Source organism: Anabrus simplex, chromosome 12 (assembly GCF_040414725.1).
Source record: "Anabrus simplex isolate iqAnaSimp1 chromosome 12, ASM4041472v1, whole genome shotgun sequence".
Lineage (NCBI taxonomy): Eukaryota > Metazoa > Arthropoda > Insecta > Orthoptera > Tettigoniidae > Anabrus > Anabrus simplex.
In genome coordinates, this window is record NC_090276.1 from 15,646,493 (window position 1) to 15,665,952 (window position 19,460).

The window sequence follows — 19,460 nt, forward strand, 5'->3', positions numbered from 1 at the left end:
AAATGATCCATGTAAACTACGAACACCAAAGGTGAAAGATTACAGCCTTGTCCAACCCCTGTAAGTACCCTGAACCAAGAACTCATTCTACCATCAATCATCACTGAAGCCCAATTGTCAACATAAATGCCTTTGATTGATTGTAATATTCTACCTTTAATTCCATAGTCCCCCAGTATAGTGAACATCTTTTCCCTCGGTATCCTGTCATACGCTTTCTCTAGATCTAAGAAACATAAACACAACTGCCCATTCATCTCGTACCATTTTTCAATTACCTGGCGCATACTGAAAATCTGATCCTGACAGCCTCTCTGTGGTCTGAAACCACACTGGTTTTCATCCAACTTCCTCTGAACGACTGATCGCACCCACCCTTCCAAGATGCCAGTGAATACTTTGTCTGGAATACTAATCAATGAGATACCTCGATAGTTGTTGCAATCCTTCCTGTTCCCTTGCTTATAGATACGTGCAATTACTGCTTTTGTCCAATCTGAAGGTACCTTGCCAACACTCCACGCTAATTTTACTATTCTATGAAGCCATTTCATCCCTGCCATCCAACTATACTTCACCATTTCAGGTCTAATTTCGTCTATTCCTGCTGCCTTATGACAATGGAGGTTATTTACCATCCTTTTCACTTCCTCAAGCATAATTTCACCACCATTTTCCTCCTCCCCATGAGCTTGGCTGTTTGCAACACCACCAGGATGATTTCCTTTTACATTGAGAAGATGTTCAAAATATTCCCTCCACCTCTCCAGTGATTCCGTGGGATCTACTACGAGTTCACCTGAATTACCCAAAACACTGTTCATTTCCTTTTTCTCTCCCTTCCTAAGATTCTTTATTACTGTCCAGAAAGGTTTCCCTGCTGCTTGACCTAGCCTTTCCAGGTTATTACCAAAATCTTCCCACGACTTCTTTTTGGATTCAACAACTATTCGTTTTGCTCTGTTTCTTTCATCTACGTACAAATCTCTGTCTGCCTCAGCCCTTGTTTGGAGCCATTTCTGATAAGCATTTTTACGTTTACAGGCTGCTCTCACTTCATCGTTCCACCAAGATGTTCACCTTTTCCCATCTTTACACAGTTGTTCCTAGGCATTCCCTTGCTGTTTCTACTACAGCATCCCTGTATGCCACCCATTCACTTTCTATATCCTGAACCTGCTTACTGTCTACTGTTCGAAACTTCTCACTAATCGAATCCATGTACTTCTGTCTAATTCCCTCGTCCTGGAGATTTTCTACCCTTATTCGTTTGCAGACAGATTTAACTTTCTCTAGCCTAGGCTTAGAGATACTTAGTTCACTACAGATCAGATAGTGGTCTGTATCATCGAAAAATCTGCGAAAAACTCGTACATTTCTAACAGATTTCCTGAATTCGAAGTCTGTTAAGATATAATCTATTATGGATCTTGTACCCCTAGCCTCCCATGTGTAGCAGTGAATAAGCCTTATGCTTGAAGAATGTATTCGTAACAGCTAAACCCATACTAGCACAGAAGTCCAGCAAACGCTTCCCATTCCCATTAGCTTCCATATCTTCCCCACATTTACCAATCACCCTTTCGTATCCTTCAGTTCTATTTCCAACTCTCGCATTGAAATCGCCCATTTGCACAATTCTTTGCTTGCTGTTGACCCTGACCACGATGTCACTCAATGCTTCATAAAACTTGTCAACTTCATCCTCATCTGCACCCTCACATGGTGAATACACGGACTCAATTCTTGTCCTAATTCCTCCAACTGACAAATCTACCTACATCATTCGCTCATTTACGTGCCTAACAGAAACTATGTTGCGTGCAATGGTATTCCTGATAAAGAGCCCTACCCCAGACTCTGCCCTTCCCTTTCTAACACCCGTGAAGTACACTTTATAATCTATCTCTTCCTCATTATCTCCCCTTACCCGAATATCACTTACTCGTAGCACATCCAGATGCATCCTCTTTGCTGACTCAGCCAGTTCTACCTTCTTTCTTCCATATGCCCCATTAATATTGATAGCTCCCCATCCAATTCCATTTTGTTTACCAAGTTGTTTCCCAGGAGTCCCTCGCCTGTCAAATGGGAGTTTGACTCCATTACTCCCGTAGGTCCGAGGCTTGCTTAAAATGTTCTGAGCTCGGTAAATTCGAAGAAAATTTACAATATTATAAACGTTTGGAAGTACATAAACTTAATACCAGAAGTCTCTCCATGTTAGATTTACCTTCATTCAGATTAGGCAAATGTATAAATAGCCACTTCTATTTGAAATACAAGTTTTTTAATAAACTTCCAAATATTCCTGTGGAAGCATCAATAAGTTAATTTAAAACTACTCTTAAAGTATTGATAACATGAAAGGTTTTTATTATATAAATAATTTCTTCTTAATTCTAATTCAGATTTTGGTGATCTTAAAGTGATTACATGAAATGATTTTGTATATGTGAACGTAATGACCAAGTCTATTCTAACTATGTTACTTAATGACCAATAAAGAATTTTGAATCTAACTGAGAACTGAATATAGGCCTAATTTGTCAAGCTCGTCATTCCCAACTACACAGAATATTCAATAGTAAGCAGATGAAAACCCTGAAAATTCGATCGATTAATCGATCGATCACAGTGGGTGCTGCTTGCTTTAGGTTATCCATATAGCTATTGATGCTAATGGTTACTTCACATTCAAGATATCACTTTTTTTTTTTATGTTTATTAAGTTTTCTTTACAATTTATTCCTGGCATAAAAGTCATGCCCTGCATGAATGTCATAAAAACTCAAAAAATGTGCTATTACAAGGGTAATTATGGTGTGCCCATTTTATCTGTCAGAAGAACAAATTTCCAGATTTTTTCTGAATTCCCTGACATTTCCTGGTTTTTCTGTTATTTATCGAATTCCCTGACATTTCCCGGTTTTGCCCAGTTTTCCATACTGGTGGACACTCTGCATAGGCCTCAGAGCTAAAGTTCAAGAAAATCTTTCAGAGAGAGCGAGATACTGCATGTTTTCATAAATGTATATGTGCTAGTGTACATAGACTTCATCACAAAATATTTCCAAGGAATTCACTTGGCATTAACAGCAAAGAAAATGCAAATAACACCAAGAGAACACCTAAAACTATATGACCAAAAATATGCATTCATACCATTTCTGGTCAAATATGGTTTTAAAACCCTGCCACCATGTTCACGATAGTTAGAAACATGTTAATAAAAATAGGACATGTCATAGCAATCCAAGCCCTACTTCTGAATATTATATAGCTTACCTTTAAATGCTGGAGTTCCTGAAGGCAGTTTATTCCTGTCAGCAAGAACTCTAGACTGACTTCTCGGTCCTAGTGGAATAATTCGCTTTTTGATGGTCGAAGCAGTCTTTTCTGACACTACCTTCACAGGAAGGACAAAAGTGTTGTTGAGATCACGATCACAACCAATATCGTGCTCTGAAAGGGTATGCACATATTCCAACGCATCTGGTGGAGGATTTATGAAAGTCTTATCAAATTCAATACTAGGTTTGAGAGCAAAGGAAGTCATAGTCTGTAATGTCCTCAAATTCGTTCCTTCAATATCACTTTCACTGGCAGGTAACGAAGGTGCAGGGGTGACAAATGTCCTGTTAAGATCTTGGGTAGTGTTTTCTCCTTCAAAGGTCTTATTCAGTTCCAGAAGTGTACTCAACTTCTCACAGGCAGTAAACTGGGTATGGCTCGGCATAACAAACGTGCTGTTTGGATCTATAATAGGAAATTCAGCCTTTGCTTGTGCTGGCGAAAATGTCTCGCTAACACTGGTCTCTGTCTCAGGAGCATCTATATTGGGAAGATCATATGGAGGTTGGGAGGGGGAAGGGGTAACGAAAGTTCTGTTCAAGATATCATCATCTCCATCCCCAGAAGTAGGTGTCACAACGGCTGGAGGATCATACTGACAAGATGACACTGTAGTTTCTAGAATATTAGTCTTGTCATCTCTTGTGTTCTGTGGTTCCTCCTCAACATGAGAAGGAAGAGAAATGGGGGTAGTTTGCTTGAGGTTAGAACAAAGATGTTCTTTATTTCCACAAATGTCTGGAGATGTCAGAGAATGAGTGCCACAACCAACACAACTACTACGTAAATTATAAGGACGATATTTTGTCTCTGTCTTTCGGTGGCATTTCTCTGTACCTTCTGAAGAACTGATATCTGGACTACTCCCCTCCGTGCTATGTCTTTCACCGAGAGGTAAGGAATTTTTATGCAATTCATGAGCAGGGTCAATTTCACTACTGCTGTTCTTGTGGTTTCTTGTACAGCCTTCGCCCAAATCCATAGTTGTAACAGGAATAAGAGAAGTCTTCTCAGCTTCGAGTTCTGAGGAATCTGGACACAGTGGATCTGCAACTGATACTGACTGAACAGTAGCTGGTGAAGGTATATCAATGGTTTTATGAGAAACAAGCTGATGTGAACTTGATTCTCCTGTCTGGTTACATAATTTTGGTTTAGCTGCCAATGGTGAAGAAGGAATACAAAAGGTCTTCTCAGCAATTTGTTCACAAGAGTTTATACTCGATGGCCCATCAGTTGTTGATTCATCAATCATGGCTGTCAGAGGAGAGAAATAAGTTCTCCGGGTATTCAAATGCAGATAACTTGATTCAATAGGACAATCAGGTGAAATCTGTTTTGCCTCTCCATCAGCCTCCAACGGAAAAGGAACGGCGAAAGTTTTACGAGCAATTTCATTTGAAGATCTTGTCCCCCAAGGCAATTCTGGTTTTGTAGGCAGAACACCCGTCGATGAGGAGGGAATAACGAAGGTTTTCCGAGAAATTTCACTTGATGTCCTTGGTCCCTTAGGCCAATCTTGCACTGCTTGCTCCGCAGTTGTAGGTGAAGAAGGAATGACAAAAGTCTTCCGAGAAGTCAGTTCTGAAGAAGCTGAATTCGACGGCTCACTTAATGACATTGATTCAGCTATCTGCGACAAGGGAGTGAAGTAAGTCTTCCGAGGTGTCCGAGCAGGGAAAGAAGGTGTGCTTGGTTCTTCTGATATGGGAGGAATGACATACGTTTTCCTCAACTCCTTTGGAGATCTCAACCCTCTGGGTGATTCTGGTGTTGGTAATTTAGAAGCTGCTGATGAGGGAATAACGAAACTTTTCTGAGTACTCTCACTTGAAGACTGAACACCCTCTGCCAAATCTGCAGTTATTGGCTCAATACCCATGGCAGGGCTAGAAGGTGGGCTTGGTTCCTCCGATATGGGACGAATGACAAACGTCTTCCGAGCAGACTCTCTGGGAGATCTCAACCCTCTGGGCAATTCTGGCATTGGTAATTTAGAAGCTACTAATGACGGAATAACAAAAGTTTTCTGAGGACTCTCGTTTGAAGATTGGACACCCTCCGCCAAGTCAGAAGTTATCGGCTCGATACCCATGGCTGAAGAATTCAATTCATCTTCAGTACTCTGTTTCAGAGACAGCTGATCTGCAAACTTCTCAGATATTTCATTGGATAAATGGAATCTTTTTGGTTCAGCACTGCTAGGGTAATGGGAAGGTGTGGTAGCTCCCAGTTTCTTCACAGATGATGGGGTAAGTAAACCACTTTGACAGTCATAATCATCCATTTTGAGACCGATCACTTTCTTCAATAGAGAGAAGCTTCTCCTTTCTTTGGATGGCGTCTCCTTCCAACAAACTTCCTTAACTCCAGCAAGAAGATTAACATTTTGCTGAAAACAAAACAAAAAGAAACATTTTAACAGATGCAGTGAGACACAAGTCAGATGAACAAGTCATACAGTCTTAACTCCAATGTCTCCCTGAAGACCATCTATTTTGTATTAAAAAACAGAGGGATGTAATCACCTTTGTACACAGTATACATGGATCAATCAGTGAAAGGTATGAAACGGCAGTTATTGCTATGCCAACGACTTTGTCTAAATTAATCTATTAAAGAAACTATTGTTTTATTTTGAGTCCACCTTGTCAATACGCTTTATAATGATATAAAATTGTTGATTTAAGATAATGACATCACTGATGAAGGGAATGGATGATTTTCCTGAAACATGTATTTTAGATCAATATTTTCTATCATTATAAGGTGTATTGACAAGGTGGACTCAAAATAAAACTGCAATAGCTTCTTTAATAGATTCAGATAAGTCAATACAGGATCAAATAAAATACCTATTATGGTTAAGTTTATCAACAATTTGTCTTAATGGTCAACTGTGCTGAAGGCCTGGTATCTAAAAATTAGAACTTAAAAAGAGGAACAGCAAGTATGATTTAAAAGCATAGTAATCTCAGTTGGGAAGAATATAAGAGGATTGAAGTTAATCATCATCATCATCATCATCATCATCATCATCATCTCAAACCCGAGGTCTGTCTTCCTAGGGCCAGTCTTCACTTCATCCTACCCTGAATTCATCCGCGAATTCCTGCTTTGGTCTCTCTCTCTCTCTCTCTCTCTCTCTCACTCACGTTACGTCCTTCCATTTTTCCATCCAGCAAGGCAGTAAATCATCTTGAATGTCGCAGTAGGTGACCAACTATACAATGACTCCTTTTTGCAATTTTTTTCAGCAGATTCTTCCTTTTGCCTGCTCAAGACAATACTTCCTCATTAGTCACTCTCTCTGTCCATGGTACCTTCAACACATTCCTCCAGCACCACGTCTCGACAGCTCAAGTCTTTCCTTTACTGTTCTAATATTCCGCCTTTTGACAGATCGTTTCCTAGTTTCGAGTGACATTTCTTGATGTTAATAGACATTTCTTCTCAAAAAATGCTTCCTTGGCTTGGGCTATTCTGCACTTTGTCAAGTGTACTTCTGCCATCCGATGTTAAAGTGCTCCACAAGTATTTGAAATAAGTAATCTGCATCAGCTGTTTGTTTTTCAATGTTGAAAAAAATTTCTTAGAAGACAAAGTAGGGATCCCCATACTACGAAAAATGTAAAATTAAGCAATTTTTCTCAATTGTGGCGAGCGTTGAAGGGCTAAGGGAATCGGAAATTTTCAAATTGTGACCCTCGAATAGTTCTCCTGGCCTAAATGTAGTTCTGCGAAGAAAAAAGCCTAAATCGCTTGTTTCTTTACTAGTTTCCTCTTTCTGATTTACATAATTATTTCTGTAATGTGTTTCTTGATTTAATACCCTGAGGCATTTTTTTTTTTTTTAATGTCCACATCGAATATAGTTCTAGACTACGGGCTTAAGTGAAACACTGCATTGACTCATTAGCGCACGTAGTGGTGCTTAAATAAAACAATGCGCTGACTCACATAAGCGCTCGTAGTGATAGAAAAATGCAAACTGCTAATCTCAACGACTGGATAACGATGATTAAGAAAACGATTGTAATTTTTAGGAAAAGATAAATATTCTCATACTTTATTTACCTAAAATTCGTAGCTCATATTCCTACGATGTTTTGAACATTGAGTTGCTTGCCTGAAGGGCTAGAACTGTCGATTTATTTTTTTATTTATTTTTTTTACATCGCACAGATAAAGACAGGTCATATGGTGACGATGGGATAGGAAAGGGCTAGGAGTTGGAAGTGACCACTACCTTAATTAACGTACAGCACCAGCATTTGCCTGGTGTGAAAATGGGAAACCACAGAAAACCAATTTCAGGGCTGCTGACAAGCTACTCGTTCTAGCCATACTTGTGCGATCTGCAATTCACGATCTTAGTTTTCTTCCCGTTTATCTTCAATGTTGCAGTTATTCCTTTGTATGTTATTCATAAGGTGTAGTGCATCTTGAACCTCTTCATTTTCCAGCAAAGCAATATCATCTGTAAAACAGACTGTTTTGTAGCGTTCTCCTTTCACCATTATACCACGCCTGCTGGTTTCTGAGAATTCTTTCACACCTTGCTCTATAGGGTTGCCATGATGTCCCGTTACCCCTTTATAAATGTTAATGTAAATTGTTTTTTCTTACATGTTTCAGACTGTGTGAACTAAATGCTGGCTGATACGTCCAATTACAGTACTGGAGAACGTGTTATTGTGAAGTTGTTGGGTGCGTAAGAGAAATCAAACATGGAAGACTACTCCAGAAGTTCGTGCCGACTTTTGGGAACAGTTTCAATGATATCCTCCCCCGAAACAAACCCTTTGCCACAGGATAAGGAAAGAAGTGGCAAGCCTTCCGCAAGAAAAGAAATGTCAGCTCGTCGCGGGGTCCGTGGAGAGATCACCGAAGAAGTCGACGCATAAAAGAACTGCGGAATTGGGTACACCCCCGTCAACAATGCAGAAGCACCAGAAAAAAGACTTACACCTGCGCTCATTTTGGCCTACACCAGTCCATGAATGCGCACAGAACCTGGCGGCTTATTATCCTTTGGCATGAGAATGACTGTACACCGTCTGATCCTTTGGACAAGTAATTGTTCACTTCAAGAAAACTCCTCTACAGAAGTTCATGTTATTTATTTAAGTTTAGGGGTTTATGTTGGTTGTTATGGCGGTTACGAGACTTTGCGGCCTCCCTGTATGTATAAGCTAAACAATAGTGGAGATAGTCTACATCCCTGTGTAACACCTATGCCTATCTTTGCTCAAAGTCGTTCCTAACCAGTGAGGGTTGTCTGATTTTTGTACAGCTGTAGGATTAAGCTTGTAGTACACAATCAAATTTTTCTTTCAATTCAGTACTTCACAAGGAAAGTCGTCAAATCTTGTCAAAGACTGCTCAATATTGCTGAAGGTTGAACAAGATTTGACAGCATTTTGTTTTTACATGAAGGCAAGGAAAACAGCAGTTGTGGTTCTTGAACAAGCAATGAGATACATTCTTAAAAAGAGAAACCTGCAATAAACTATAATTTACACAGGGAAAATATTAATGAGGTGATCTTCAACATTTTTGCAACGTATTTACTACCATAACGTGATATGCAAAGGGTTAGGTTATATTGCATTTACTCACATTAATTGAATAAAATCTTAGCAATGCAACGGAAATTCATGTCTTATTACATGAATACATATTAGGACTTATTTAATAATAATAACTGTACCGGGCGGTACACCTCCACGCCACTAATTCAAACTTTGCGCCAGTTGAAACTCCTCTGCTGGAGGAAGTCTGAACTTTATCTACTGTGTTAATTTTCAAGTTTCTCAGAAGATGTCACTACTTGGAAATTTTGAAGTTTCTGAACTGGGTCGTTTTCGACGTATTTTTGTTTTGTCTGTAGTAAGAAGTGTGAACATTCTCTTCTAGAGGACACTACTGAAGAAATACAATTGTGCACCCTAGTGCGAAGTGAAAGAACTATGTTTTTTGAGAAAATTTGAATTCATAAGTTTGTTCTTTGTTAAATTTCTTGCAGTCATTGTTTAAGTTGGCAATATTAACCCTTTCTTTCCCCTTGTTTTGAATTTTGCCAATCCCGAATTTCTCGAATTAATTTTCCACCAATAATGTGTTTCTTCTTCATTTTGTGTAGGGGTTTTCTTGGTTAACCAATAAAATTCTTGTGGGAGGGTGTTCTCATTCCTGAAACGCCTCGAACTTTCCGCGAGAGTATATAAACTGCTGATTTTCGGGTCTCCGCGCCACTTCAGTAACATCTTTCAGTGTGTAAAGTACGTAGCAAGGGGCGGGAAGCGCCTCTTTCTTCGGGCAGCAGTTCAAACACAAGGTAATGGCCTTTTAATAACTTCTTTTCTTGCTAGCTCAGCAGTTTAACTCTCGGGGCAGGTCCGAAGCCTTTTACTATGTAACCTTCCTCTAAAATGTAAAGACACTTGGTATCTATTCTATCTTTTAAACTACATATTGGGATAGAGAGTGCTTAACCCTCTCGATTTCCCACTCATATTGCATTGAGGTGAACTTATTTTCACAACCGTTTCTTCCCTTCTAATGTAATGTAAATTGTTTCCTTCTAAAAGTCACCTCTTTTAGTATGGGATTAGCCCTTGCGTTAACGGCCTAGTGCCAAGTAGGTTTTATATAAAGTGTATTAGGAGTGCAAGAAAGCCTCCTTTCAAGTTGATATTTTAGAGGCCATGTAATATTTCTGTTTCTTCTCTAAATAGGCCTCAGTAGGTTGGGTATTTTTACCCCTGTGTATGTGTCCTTGGAGGACAGCTTGAAGGTGGAGTTTGGTGTGGCCGTTGATAGGCTTAAATTTTGAGAGCGAGTTGCTCTTTCTTGAAAATTGAGTTGTTGTATGCCTCGAGGAGGCTGTATCGTGTAAAGAGGAGTAAGTGCTCCTAGGCATGATTGGGGTTTTCTGCCCCTCTGCTGAATCTTGTTTTTGGGTGAAGTTGGGCTAACCGCTCAAGAATTGTGTGTCCGGGGCTCGAAGCCCAAATCCTGTAAATACTGTAATTGTACTTTTGTTGTCTTGCTACTCTGTACCTGCCATTCTTGTTATTTTTTGATTTTGCAAAGAAAAATATAACCTTGTTAAATTTTAAACTAACTTTAACTTAGTATTTTGAGACCTATTCCCGCCCGCACCTTCTTTCACCTCTAACTACCACGGATAACTCCGTAACAATAATAATAATAATATGTGAAGATGATCATAAATCAATCATTGCTGACAGTGTCCATTTACACGTTAAAATATGGTAACATAAAACTTGTCCACTTCCTTGAGATATTTCTCTTGCCATCTCCTCATATACTGTCGTTTTATTTTAGTGTGGTACTCTATGGAGCCGACTGAATATAGGCTGGGATGTACCCCATACTTAGCAACTGATACACACTCAACATCGCACGATCATGAAGAAAGCCATTTTTGTTGTTTAAGATTCCCATCCCAGGTATCCCAGCATGCATAGCAAGCATAGCGTGCACCGTTAATCAAATTCTGTTGGTCAATTCTGTCAAAGACTTGGGAAATCTTTGATGGATTAGAACATGTTCGAATTCACTTTCAAGAATTTTGAAGACTTCTGCCAAGTACTGCAAGCGATATGACAAACTTGGGAAGTATTAAAAATTCTTGTGAAGTCTTGAATTTGACAAAAATTTGATCATGTGTAACAGGTTTTATTCTTCCGGCCCTAATCCATCCTTGCATTCTCGAGCAATTTGGACATACTGTTTCAATAATTACACACTGTCAGATGCCTTTTCCATGTCAATGAAAGCTATCATTGACCTCTTTGTTAAGTCTCAGCATTTTTTCTATAATTATTCGAAGACGTAGCTTCTCATGTTCCTTTGTTTCTTCAAAAGCGTAACTGATCTTACAGAAAATTTTCCTCCACTTTCTTTTCGTATGATTTAACAGTATTCATAAGTCATTCCTAATCAGGTACCTGATCTATTCCTAAGGTAAAAAATGGCTGATGATGCCTACTATTGATAGGCGAAACGTGTAGCATCCAATGTATTAATTTTATATTAACATTTTGATAAGGACAAAGTCCTAACTTTTAAGATTGTATTGTACTGAATAGGTGAGAATAATAAAAACATACTAGTGTTATTTATAGGCTTTTGGGCACCACCCCGCCACCTTTTCAAAAACATTTAACATTACCTCGCTCTGTAATTGATTACATAGAGCTAGATAAATGTAGCGAAGTCTAACTAATTTTATTATTTCAGCTGTAGAGATTTCGCTTTTCTATTTTCAAGAAAATGGCAAAGACTTTAGCCCATGGCTGCTGTCCAGCAAGCACAATGTTTTCTCTTTAGTCCTGAGGCGCTCAGACTGGCAGCAGAGCCCTCAATAGCTCCCACGAGTTAACAAGTGTGCGGAGTGCAAGAGGATCCTGCAAGGATAATATTGGCTTGTCAGGGGAAAGAAGAGTGCAGGAGGGTGTAAGCTTTGAATGGCAGAGCTCTCAGCAACATCGCCAACAACTTTACAATATACCTAGGCTTTTCCCACCCCCCATGTCTTATATTAATTACTGTGAGATAAATTCCAAATCATTTTACATTTTACAAAACGATAAATTCCATTATACTGACTATTTAAACAATTCAGTTCTACGAAGAACCTAAAATAAAGATTTAAAATGTAACCATAACGTGACGGCACTAGTTGTAGGGTGGTCAAATTGTTAAATACGTCATGCTTCGAAATTTGAGCAAGGAGAGAGAAATTCGGAAGTGCACACTATTTGTGTGTTTTCATGAATGTGATTATTATCACTTGTGAATGTGATCAGTGAAACAGTGCAATGACATAGTAGTCGGGATTGCATTAGCTGTTAGCCTGTCAATGCCATTTAAGTGTAGTAAATGTTTTAGTGCAAGCAGATTTCTATTCAGCCAGCGTCATCATATTCATCATCATCATCATCATCATCATCATCAATGTCCCACTCCAGTTGCCCGGGTGTGGTTAACAAGCCTCCTCCACTCCTTTACGTCCTTCCACTTTTTCTGCTCCATTACTTCCACCACATCCAATCCACCTTCTCTAATGTCCTTGCAAATCTGATCCTCTACTTTCTTCTCGGTCTTCCGACTGGTCTCTTTCCCTTAACCCTTTCGGTGGCAGATTTTGGCGGACCTCCTGTGCCAGATAAGTGAGGTTTTTTCAGAGGAAATTATTTATTTTTAGGAAGCAAGGAATGAGTAACAATTATTAAGGGAACACATTCATATATTATTCAAGGTTAATAAAATCCGGGAGATAGTAGGTTCGAATCCCACTATCGGCAGCCCTGAAGATGGTTTTCCGTGGTTTCCCATTTTCACACCAGGCAAATGCTGGGGCTGTACCTTAATTAAGGCCACGGCCGCTTCCTTCCAACTCCTAGGCCTTTCCTATCGTCGCCATAAGACCTATCTGTGTCGGTGCGACGTAAAGCCCCTAGCAAAAAAAATAAAATCTTACTTTACACTCTATTTACACTTTCTACTGTAGGCCTGTGATATAGTTTCATAAAATATTGGTGTTTTGAGTATATTGTCCTGTGAGCAATAGGTTTTTATTTCAGGCTTTTGTATTATCCCCATCAGCAACACGCATCAGTTTTCCACTCCAGTTAGCCAGGTGAGGTTTACGAGCACTCTTCACTTCTGTCTGTCCATGTACCACTCTTCTCTCAAGACGACATCCCAGCTGACTCCTCTTGTTCCTATGTCCTCCTTCACTTGGTCCAGCCATCTCTTCCTAGGTCTTCCTACCTGTCGTTTTCCAGCCACGACTGTGTAGCCATTGTTTTGCTGTCCTCCTATCGTCCATTCGTTTGACATGGCCAAACCATTTCAAACGGGCCCTTGTCACTTTTTCCATTCAGGGATGGGTACACACCAGCTTCCTCCCTTATTCTTCCATTCCTTACCCTGTCCCTTTTTGTCTTCTGTACCATAGTTCGTAGGAACTTCATTTTTGCTGCTTGTAGTTTGCTATCCACTTGCTGGGTTATTGTGCAGGTTTCTAAGCCATATGTTATTACGGGGGTGAAGTATAATTGGAATAGAATCTGCTTTGATCTTAAGGGAACTTGTTCGTTCCAGAGGAGGTTCCGAACTTGATGGTAAAACTGAGCTGATTTTTGAATGCGGTTGTTAACCTCATGCTGTATTCTGTTATCACTTGAAATGATGCACCCAAGATATTTATATTGGTCTACTGTTTCCAGCTGTGTACCTTCCAGAATTATTTCTCCTTTCTTCTTCTGCCGCCTGTTGACAGACATAGTAACAGTTTTCGATTTATTTATTGTTAATCCGTGTGCTTTCAAATGTTCATTCCAGGTGTTCAGCCTCTCTTTGACTTCCTTCTTTTACAAGTTTTTCAATGCACTTTTAGCATAGGGCCAACGAATTTTTTTTTTTCGGTCACTCAAATTTACAACATCAGTTAGAATCGGTTCAAAAAAGTCAATCACACTCACCTCTGGTAATAATCCAACCCTCACACCAGGATTTCCCATAAATGAAATATTAGGTTGCACACTATCCCCAGGCTTACACTTTTTCCACACGAATGTATATTCAACATCTACCATTACCTTAGCTTCTGACATAATATCTTCTTCACTTTCACTACTGTAGAATTACTAAGGTCATCATCTGAAGAATCAATAGAATCATTATCGCTACTATCAGAAATACTAATGTCACTTACGAGGTTCATCTTTGATGTAGTTCCTTATTTTGTCTTCAGACAAATTTCTCTTCCATTTCACACTCGCCATTACTGTTTACCTCGTCAGCTGGGCAGAGGTTGTATATGTAAAGTAGAGAAGATAAGGCCTATTATAGGCCAGACGCTTTGTGAATACAGCTGGGAATTCTCCCGCCATCTGTTGAGAATGCTGGAAAACATTTTCCAAAGAGATCAGAGTACCCGAGAAATTATTGGGCGATCGCAAAATGAACACTGCAGCTAAACGAGAATTTCTCGGGCTGTGACGTTATGGGCAGGCATGTGCCACCCGAGAATTTCTTGGGTATGCCACTGAAGAGGTTAACGTCTCTTTCCAATTCACTTCTTGCTACCCGTTCCTTTCCCATTCGTTTTACATGTCCGAACCATCTCAGTCTTGCTTTCTGTATGTTCTGTACTAACGATACTATATTTAGCTCTTCTCTGATTTTAATATTTCAAAGTCTCTCCTTGTCTTTTTAACCAATGTTCTTAAAAATTTCATTTCTGCTGCTTGGATCTTACTATCTTGTCTCTTATTAGTTACCAGCGTTTCTAGTCCGTATCTTACAGTTGGTATGAAATACTGTTGTCATCCCATAATAGCTCTCTGACTTGGTGATAAAATGTTGTACCTTTACTTATTCTTATTAATTTCAGGGTTGATTTTATTACTTCCATTATTCTCTCACCATTCCCTATCTATGTTCACTTGGCTTCTCTTTCTCTTTTCTACAGTGCATGACTACAGTTTTCTTTTTACTAATTACCATTCCAAACTCCTTCAGATTGTCATTCCAAATGTCCAGTCTCTTTCGTACTTCCTTTTCTCCCTTTCCCCAAATCACCACATCATCTGTAAATACCAAAGCATTCACTTCATCACTACTGATGCTTTGTTTTACACGTTTTATGATTTCATCCATCAATATAATAAACAATAATGGCAACAGTGCACTTCCTTGCTTGAGACCTTTTTTGTATAAACTGTTTCAGTCACCACTCCCCACTTGTACACTGCTTTTACTCTCATGATAGAACATTTTTATCTTGTTAATTAATGATTATGGTACATTCCTTTTCAGTAGGCATTCCCATACATGTTTTCTCTTAACTGTATCATAAGCTTTTTCCAAATCCAAAAATACGAATATGATTTCCTTGTTCCTTTCCAGATATTTTACATTATCATTCGCACTGTAAATATCAAGTCTATTGTTGATTATTTGGTCTAAAGCCATACTGTTCTTCCTAATCTAAAAGTATTGTGGTGCTGGTCAGTGAAAACTGGACCGATGAGGGTGGGGAAAGAGATGGTGGCACAGCCCTGCCACAGTAAAATATCACAAACCGCCACTGCAAACAAGAGTTCAGCTTTTATTCCAACAGTTTTGAAAATTTCTCCTGTGATGTTATTAGTTCCTGAAGTTTTATGGTCTTTTATCTTAATGCTCTTTGTTTTGTAGTATTGGTGGTCCAGTCTCATTCTTAATAAAATTCAGGAAACTCGACAGTCAAAAATTACCATATACAGCAGCATTAGCAGCAAGTGGAGATGTAAACCTCCCCTACTATGCTGGCACTGCATTTATGGTTCTCACATGATAGGTTGCAGTGGTGTCGCTACGGGCGTGCTAGCCAGACAGCGTGTTCGGAAGGTGTCGTATCCAACAGATTCTGAGGGTTGAGTTTCCTGAATTTTATTTAGCTACCTCAATTGGAAGCCATATTTTCAGTCAGTCTCATTCTTGTCAACATTTTCCGTATCTCCATTTATTTTGTTCCCTTTGTACCGTTCCTCTATAGATCTTCGCCACAGTTTTTGCATTTCTTTCTCATCTGTTATTACTTCAAGGTTTCCACCATCTTTTATCTCTTGAACTTTCTTCCTATTTCTGGGTAGGCTTGTTCTGTTTTACCCTTGGCCATATCTTCTATTTTTTGCATACAAAATACTGTCCAACCAATGTACAAAATGTATTATGTACCCATACTGACCTATGCAGCAGAGACTTGGACTTACATTAGCAGGCAAGAGAGTAGAATTCAAGCCATTGAGAGGAAAGTATTAAATAGTATGATAGGAAAGACAATGAAAGACAGAGTGAGAAATGAAGATGTTAGGAAGTTGGGATAGGAAAGCTAAATCAGAGTGGAAAAGAATAAACTAAGGTGATTTGGACGTGAAAAAAGGATGGAGGAGAAGAGAATTCCAAAACAGATGCTGGAGGCAAAGTGCAGGGACAAGAGAGCAAGAGGAAGACCCAGAATAAGGTGTATCAAATCAGTGAAAAGGAGGCATAAGAAGACTAAATTTAGACTGGGACAAAATCGTGAATGAGGAATGGTGGAAGGAAAGAGGAAGATGGAGAAGTGCCATAAATACCCTGACCCGGCAGGAGGTGGATAAGGGGAAATGATGACAGTACTGTCCAACCCTTTCTCTCTTGGTTTCCAAATTTATCTTATCCCTATAATTCCTGTATTCACCTTGACCCCCAGAATTCTTTCATTTCCCCCATCAATCCTTATTTAAGGCTTGTATGGGAAGATCAAGATTCAATTGGTATGCCCATGTACAAAGGATGGATCAAATGAGAAAAGCTAGAAAAGGAACTGGAAGACAAAAGTGCAGACCAAGGAAATGGTAGATCAGTTGAGTAAAGCAGGACCTGGAAGGAAGAGGAGTGGAATGGCACCAAGTTCAGAAGGTAGAAATGTACTTGCATAGACAAAGAGAGCGCTCTTGTACGGCACCCAGGTGACTGGAGGCAGTTTAATGATAAGGAGGATGATGATGATGGGATCATTTCCCAAACATTCTTGATGCCTCCATCACTTCTTCAAATGTCTTCCATTTTTCTTTAATATCTGCATCATTTGCGCATTTCATAAAAGCACTATTACTTATATACAGTAGAAGTCCGCTATAGCGAGTACGGCATATAACGGGAAGTCCGTTATACCGACGAGTTTTTTCTGTCCCTTCAAAATTCCTATATTAAACTGTGTATCGTCCTTCGGGTACAGTGAGGACCCCAACACTGGAGCATCCGTCATTACGAGCGATTAAGCGTGCGCGATTTTTTCCGTTACCGATATTTATGCACCCCAGCGATGATATTGCATGCGATCTATTACCTTCGGCATCGTTTCCTCACTATGTGCGCAAGCGATTTCTCTCGTCAACATTCGAAGGCGACGTCGGAGTCGATCAGTAATATCCGTCGATAGCTGTTCCGTAAAGAAAATTCGAAATGAAAGAGAACATATTTTCGTTATAAATGCGTAAATAACATGTCCGATAACGGTTGTTAACTCGTTAAAAATTAAGGCTGACTAAACGACCGCTTAATTTTGAGGCTAAATACTGCAATTAAGTAAGAATGGGATACACCTTGAGATATGGCAGAGTGCTTAATTGATTTCATAGGTTAGTTTGTATTTTGTCGCGTCTGGTTAAATTACGGAAAGGCTATTATGAAAATTTATAGCGAGAAAGGTATAATTTCTCTACCGGCGCTTGAAGTGTGTTTTCATCATACGTATAGTACGGTTAAGTTAGGATACGTGACGCTGTTTGAACAAGAAAACTGAAACGTTTGCAACAAAATGCGATCGATCATCTTCGGTACGGTATAGTTTTCTCACTTTATGCATTTGCGAGCTCTCTCGTTGACATTCAAAGGCGATGTTGGAGTTGATCAGTAATACCCACTGACTGCTGCTCTCTGAAGAAAGTTCGAAATGAATGAGTATAACACGTTTTCGTAATAAATGGGTAAGTAACGAGGCCGATAGCAGTTGTTAAATCGTAAAAATAAAGACTGAATAAACGATCTTAGTTTTAGTGTTATATAGGGAAATTACGTAAGAATGTCATACACCTCAAGATATGGCAGAGTACGGTACCTCACTGATTTCAGAGGATATTTCATATCTTCTCGCGTCTAGTTACGGCTATTTACATGTAAAAATTTTCGCGAGGAGGTTATTTCTCTACATGCGTTTCACATATGTTTTCATGATAGGCTACATATACGGTTAGGTTAGGTGACTGTTTGAAGAAGAAAGCTGAGGTGTTTGCCACAGAAATCTCTGGAGTGATACCGTATTTCTCCGAATCCAGTACTTTTTTTTTTCTCTCTCAGAATCTCATGCGAAAGCTCAAGGGTTGTTGCATTCGCGGCCTAACAGTAAGTTAATGGATACCCCTGGCAACTACCGCGGTAACCACGCTGCTTCTTTTCACACGCGCACAGAACTCATTGACAAACGACCGCCTCTTTACTACACATCGCTACCGGTTCTACAGTACACAGTGCCTGTGTGTTTCTCAAACCTGCAGAACGCCATCAAAACATGCGACCCTAAGAATTCTTAGAAAAGCCATGGCTACTCAGAGGCAGAGTCATAACACGTCTATTTTACTTGACGCTTAGTAAAATTAAGGTTTAGAGACAGCAGGAATGTTTTCGTGATGGATAGTCGTATTGTAAAGATACATGGAAAAGGTATTGCAGGCAAATTTTCAAAGGGTTCTAGTCGATATTATGCCAATTTTTAAGTTAATGTTTATTAAACACTCGGAAATGTAGAATAATTGTGCAGCTGCAAGAAAATACGGCATAGGCCTAACTAAAGCCAATATTTGGCGTTAGCGCGAAGCTAAAAAAATGCGTACTGTACCAAAAATGCATTCAGTGGTCCGCAACAAGGACGTTTTAAAGAAGTCGATGATTAAATTGTGAGGTATGTGCACAAAAAACACAAGGGCAGCTTGCCATACCGTGGCGCAATAAACTCGTTCGTTGACTTTCAACGTTCGTGATTAGGCCTATACATCGCTAGCCGTTGAATTTGGCCGCAACCAACAAGCGAGACGTGCGTGTAGCGGTAGCCGGTTATATCTGACGCTGCGTAAAAGTAACAGTTTTATAGACAGCAAGAATAATTTCCTGATGGATCTTTGTATTGTAGAGACGCATGGAATAGGTATTGCCGGAACATTTTCAACGAGTTCTCTTCGGTATTATGATGCCAATGTTAAGTTAATGGTCCTTTAACCCGCGGAAATAAAGAATAATTGTGCAGCCGCAAAAAAAATGAAATACGGCGTGGCGAAATTCAATGTTCGGAGTCTAAAAATAGTCTAAAAATGCGTAGGTCTGTATGATTTTACAAACTTCTTTTTGAGCCTGATTTAAATTTTTTGAAGGTAAAAGTGGGGCTCATCTTGGATTCGGAGAAATACGGAACTATATATTCAGAATTAAATTAAACATACACTTTCATGTAGTATCGGATTACGAAAAATAACAAACAAGTAAGC

The 19,460-nt window shown here is 39.4% G+C and overlaps 1 protein-coding gene across 1 annotated transcript in view; it reads right to left on the minus strand.

Annotated features, from left to right (window-relative positions):
* LOC136884407 (uncharacterized) overlaps positions 1-19,460 on the minus strand; it is a 125,217-nt gene that overhangs the window by 31,996 nt on the left and 73,761 nt on the right. The window contains exon 11 of the mRNA XM_067156543.2: positions 3,289-5,746. Coding sequence (XP_067012644.2) covers positions 3,289-5,746 — 2,458 coding nt within the window. The remainder of the gene's footprint in view (positions 1-3,288; positions 5,747-19,460) is intronic.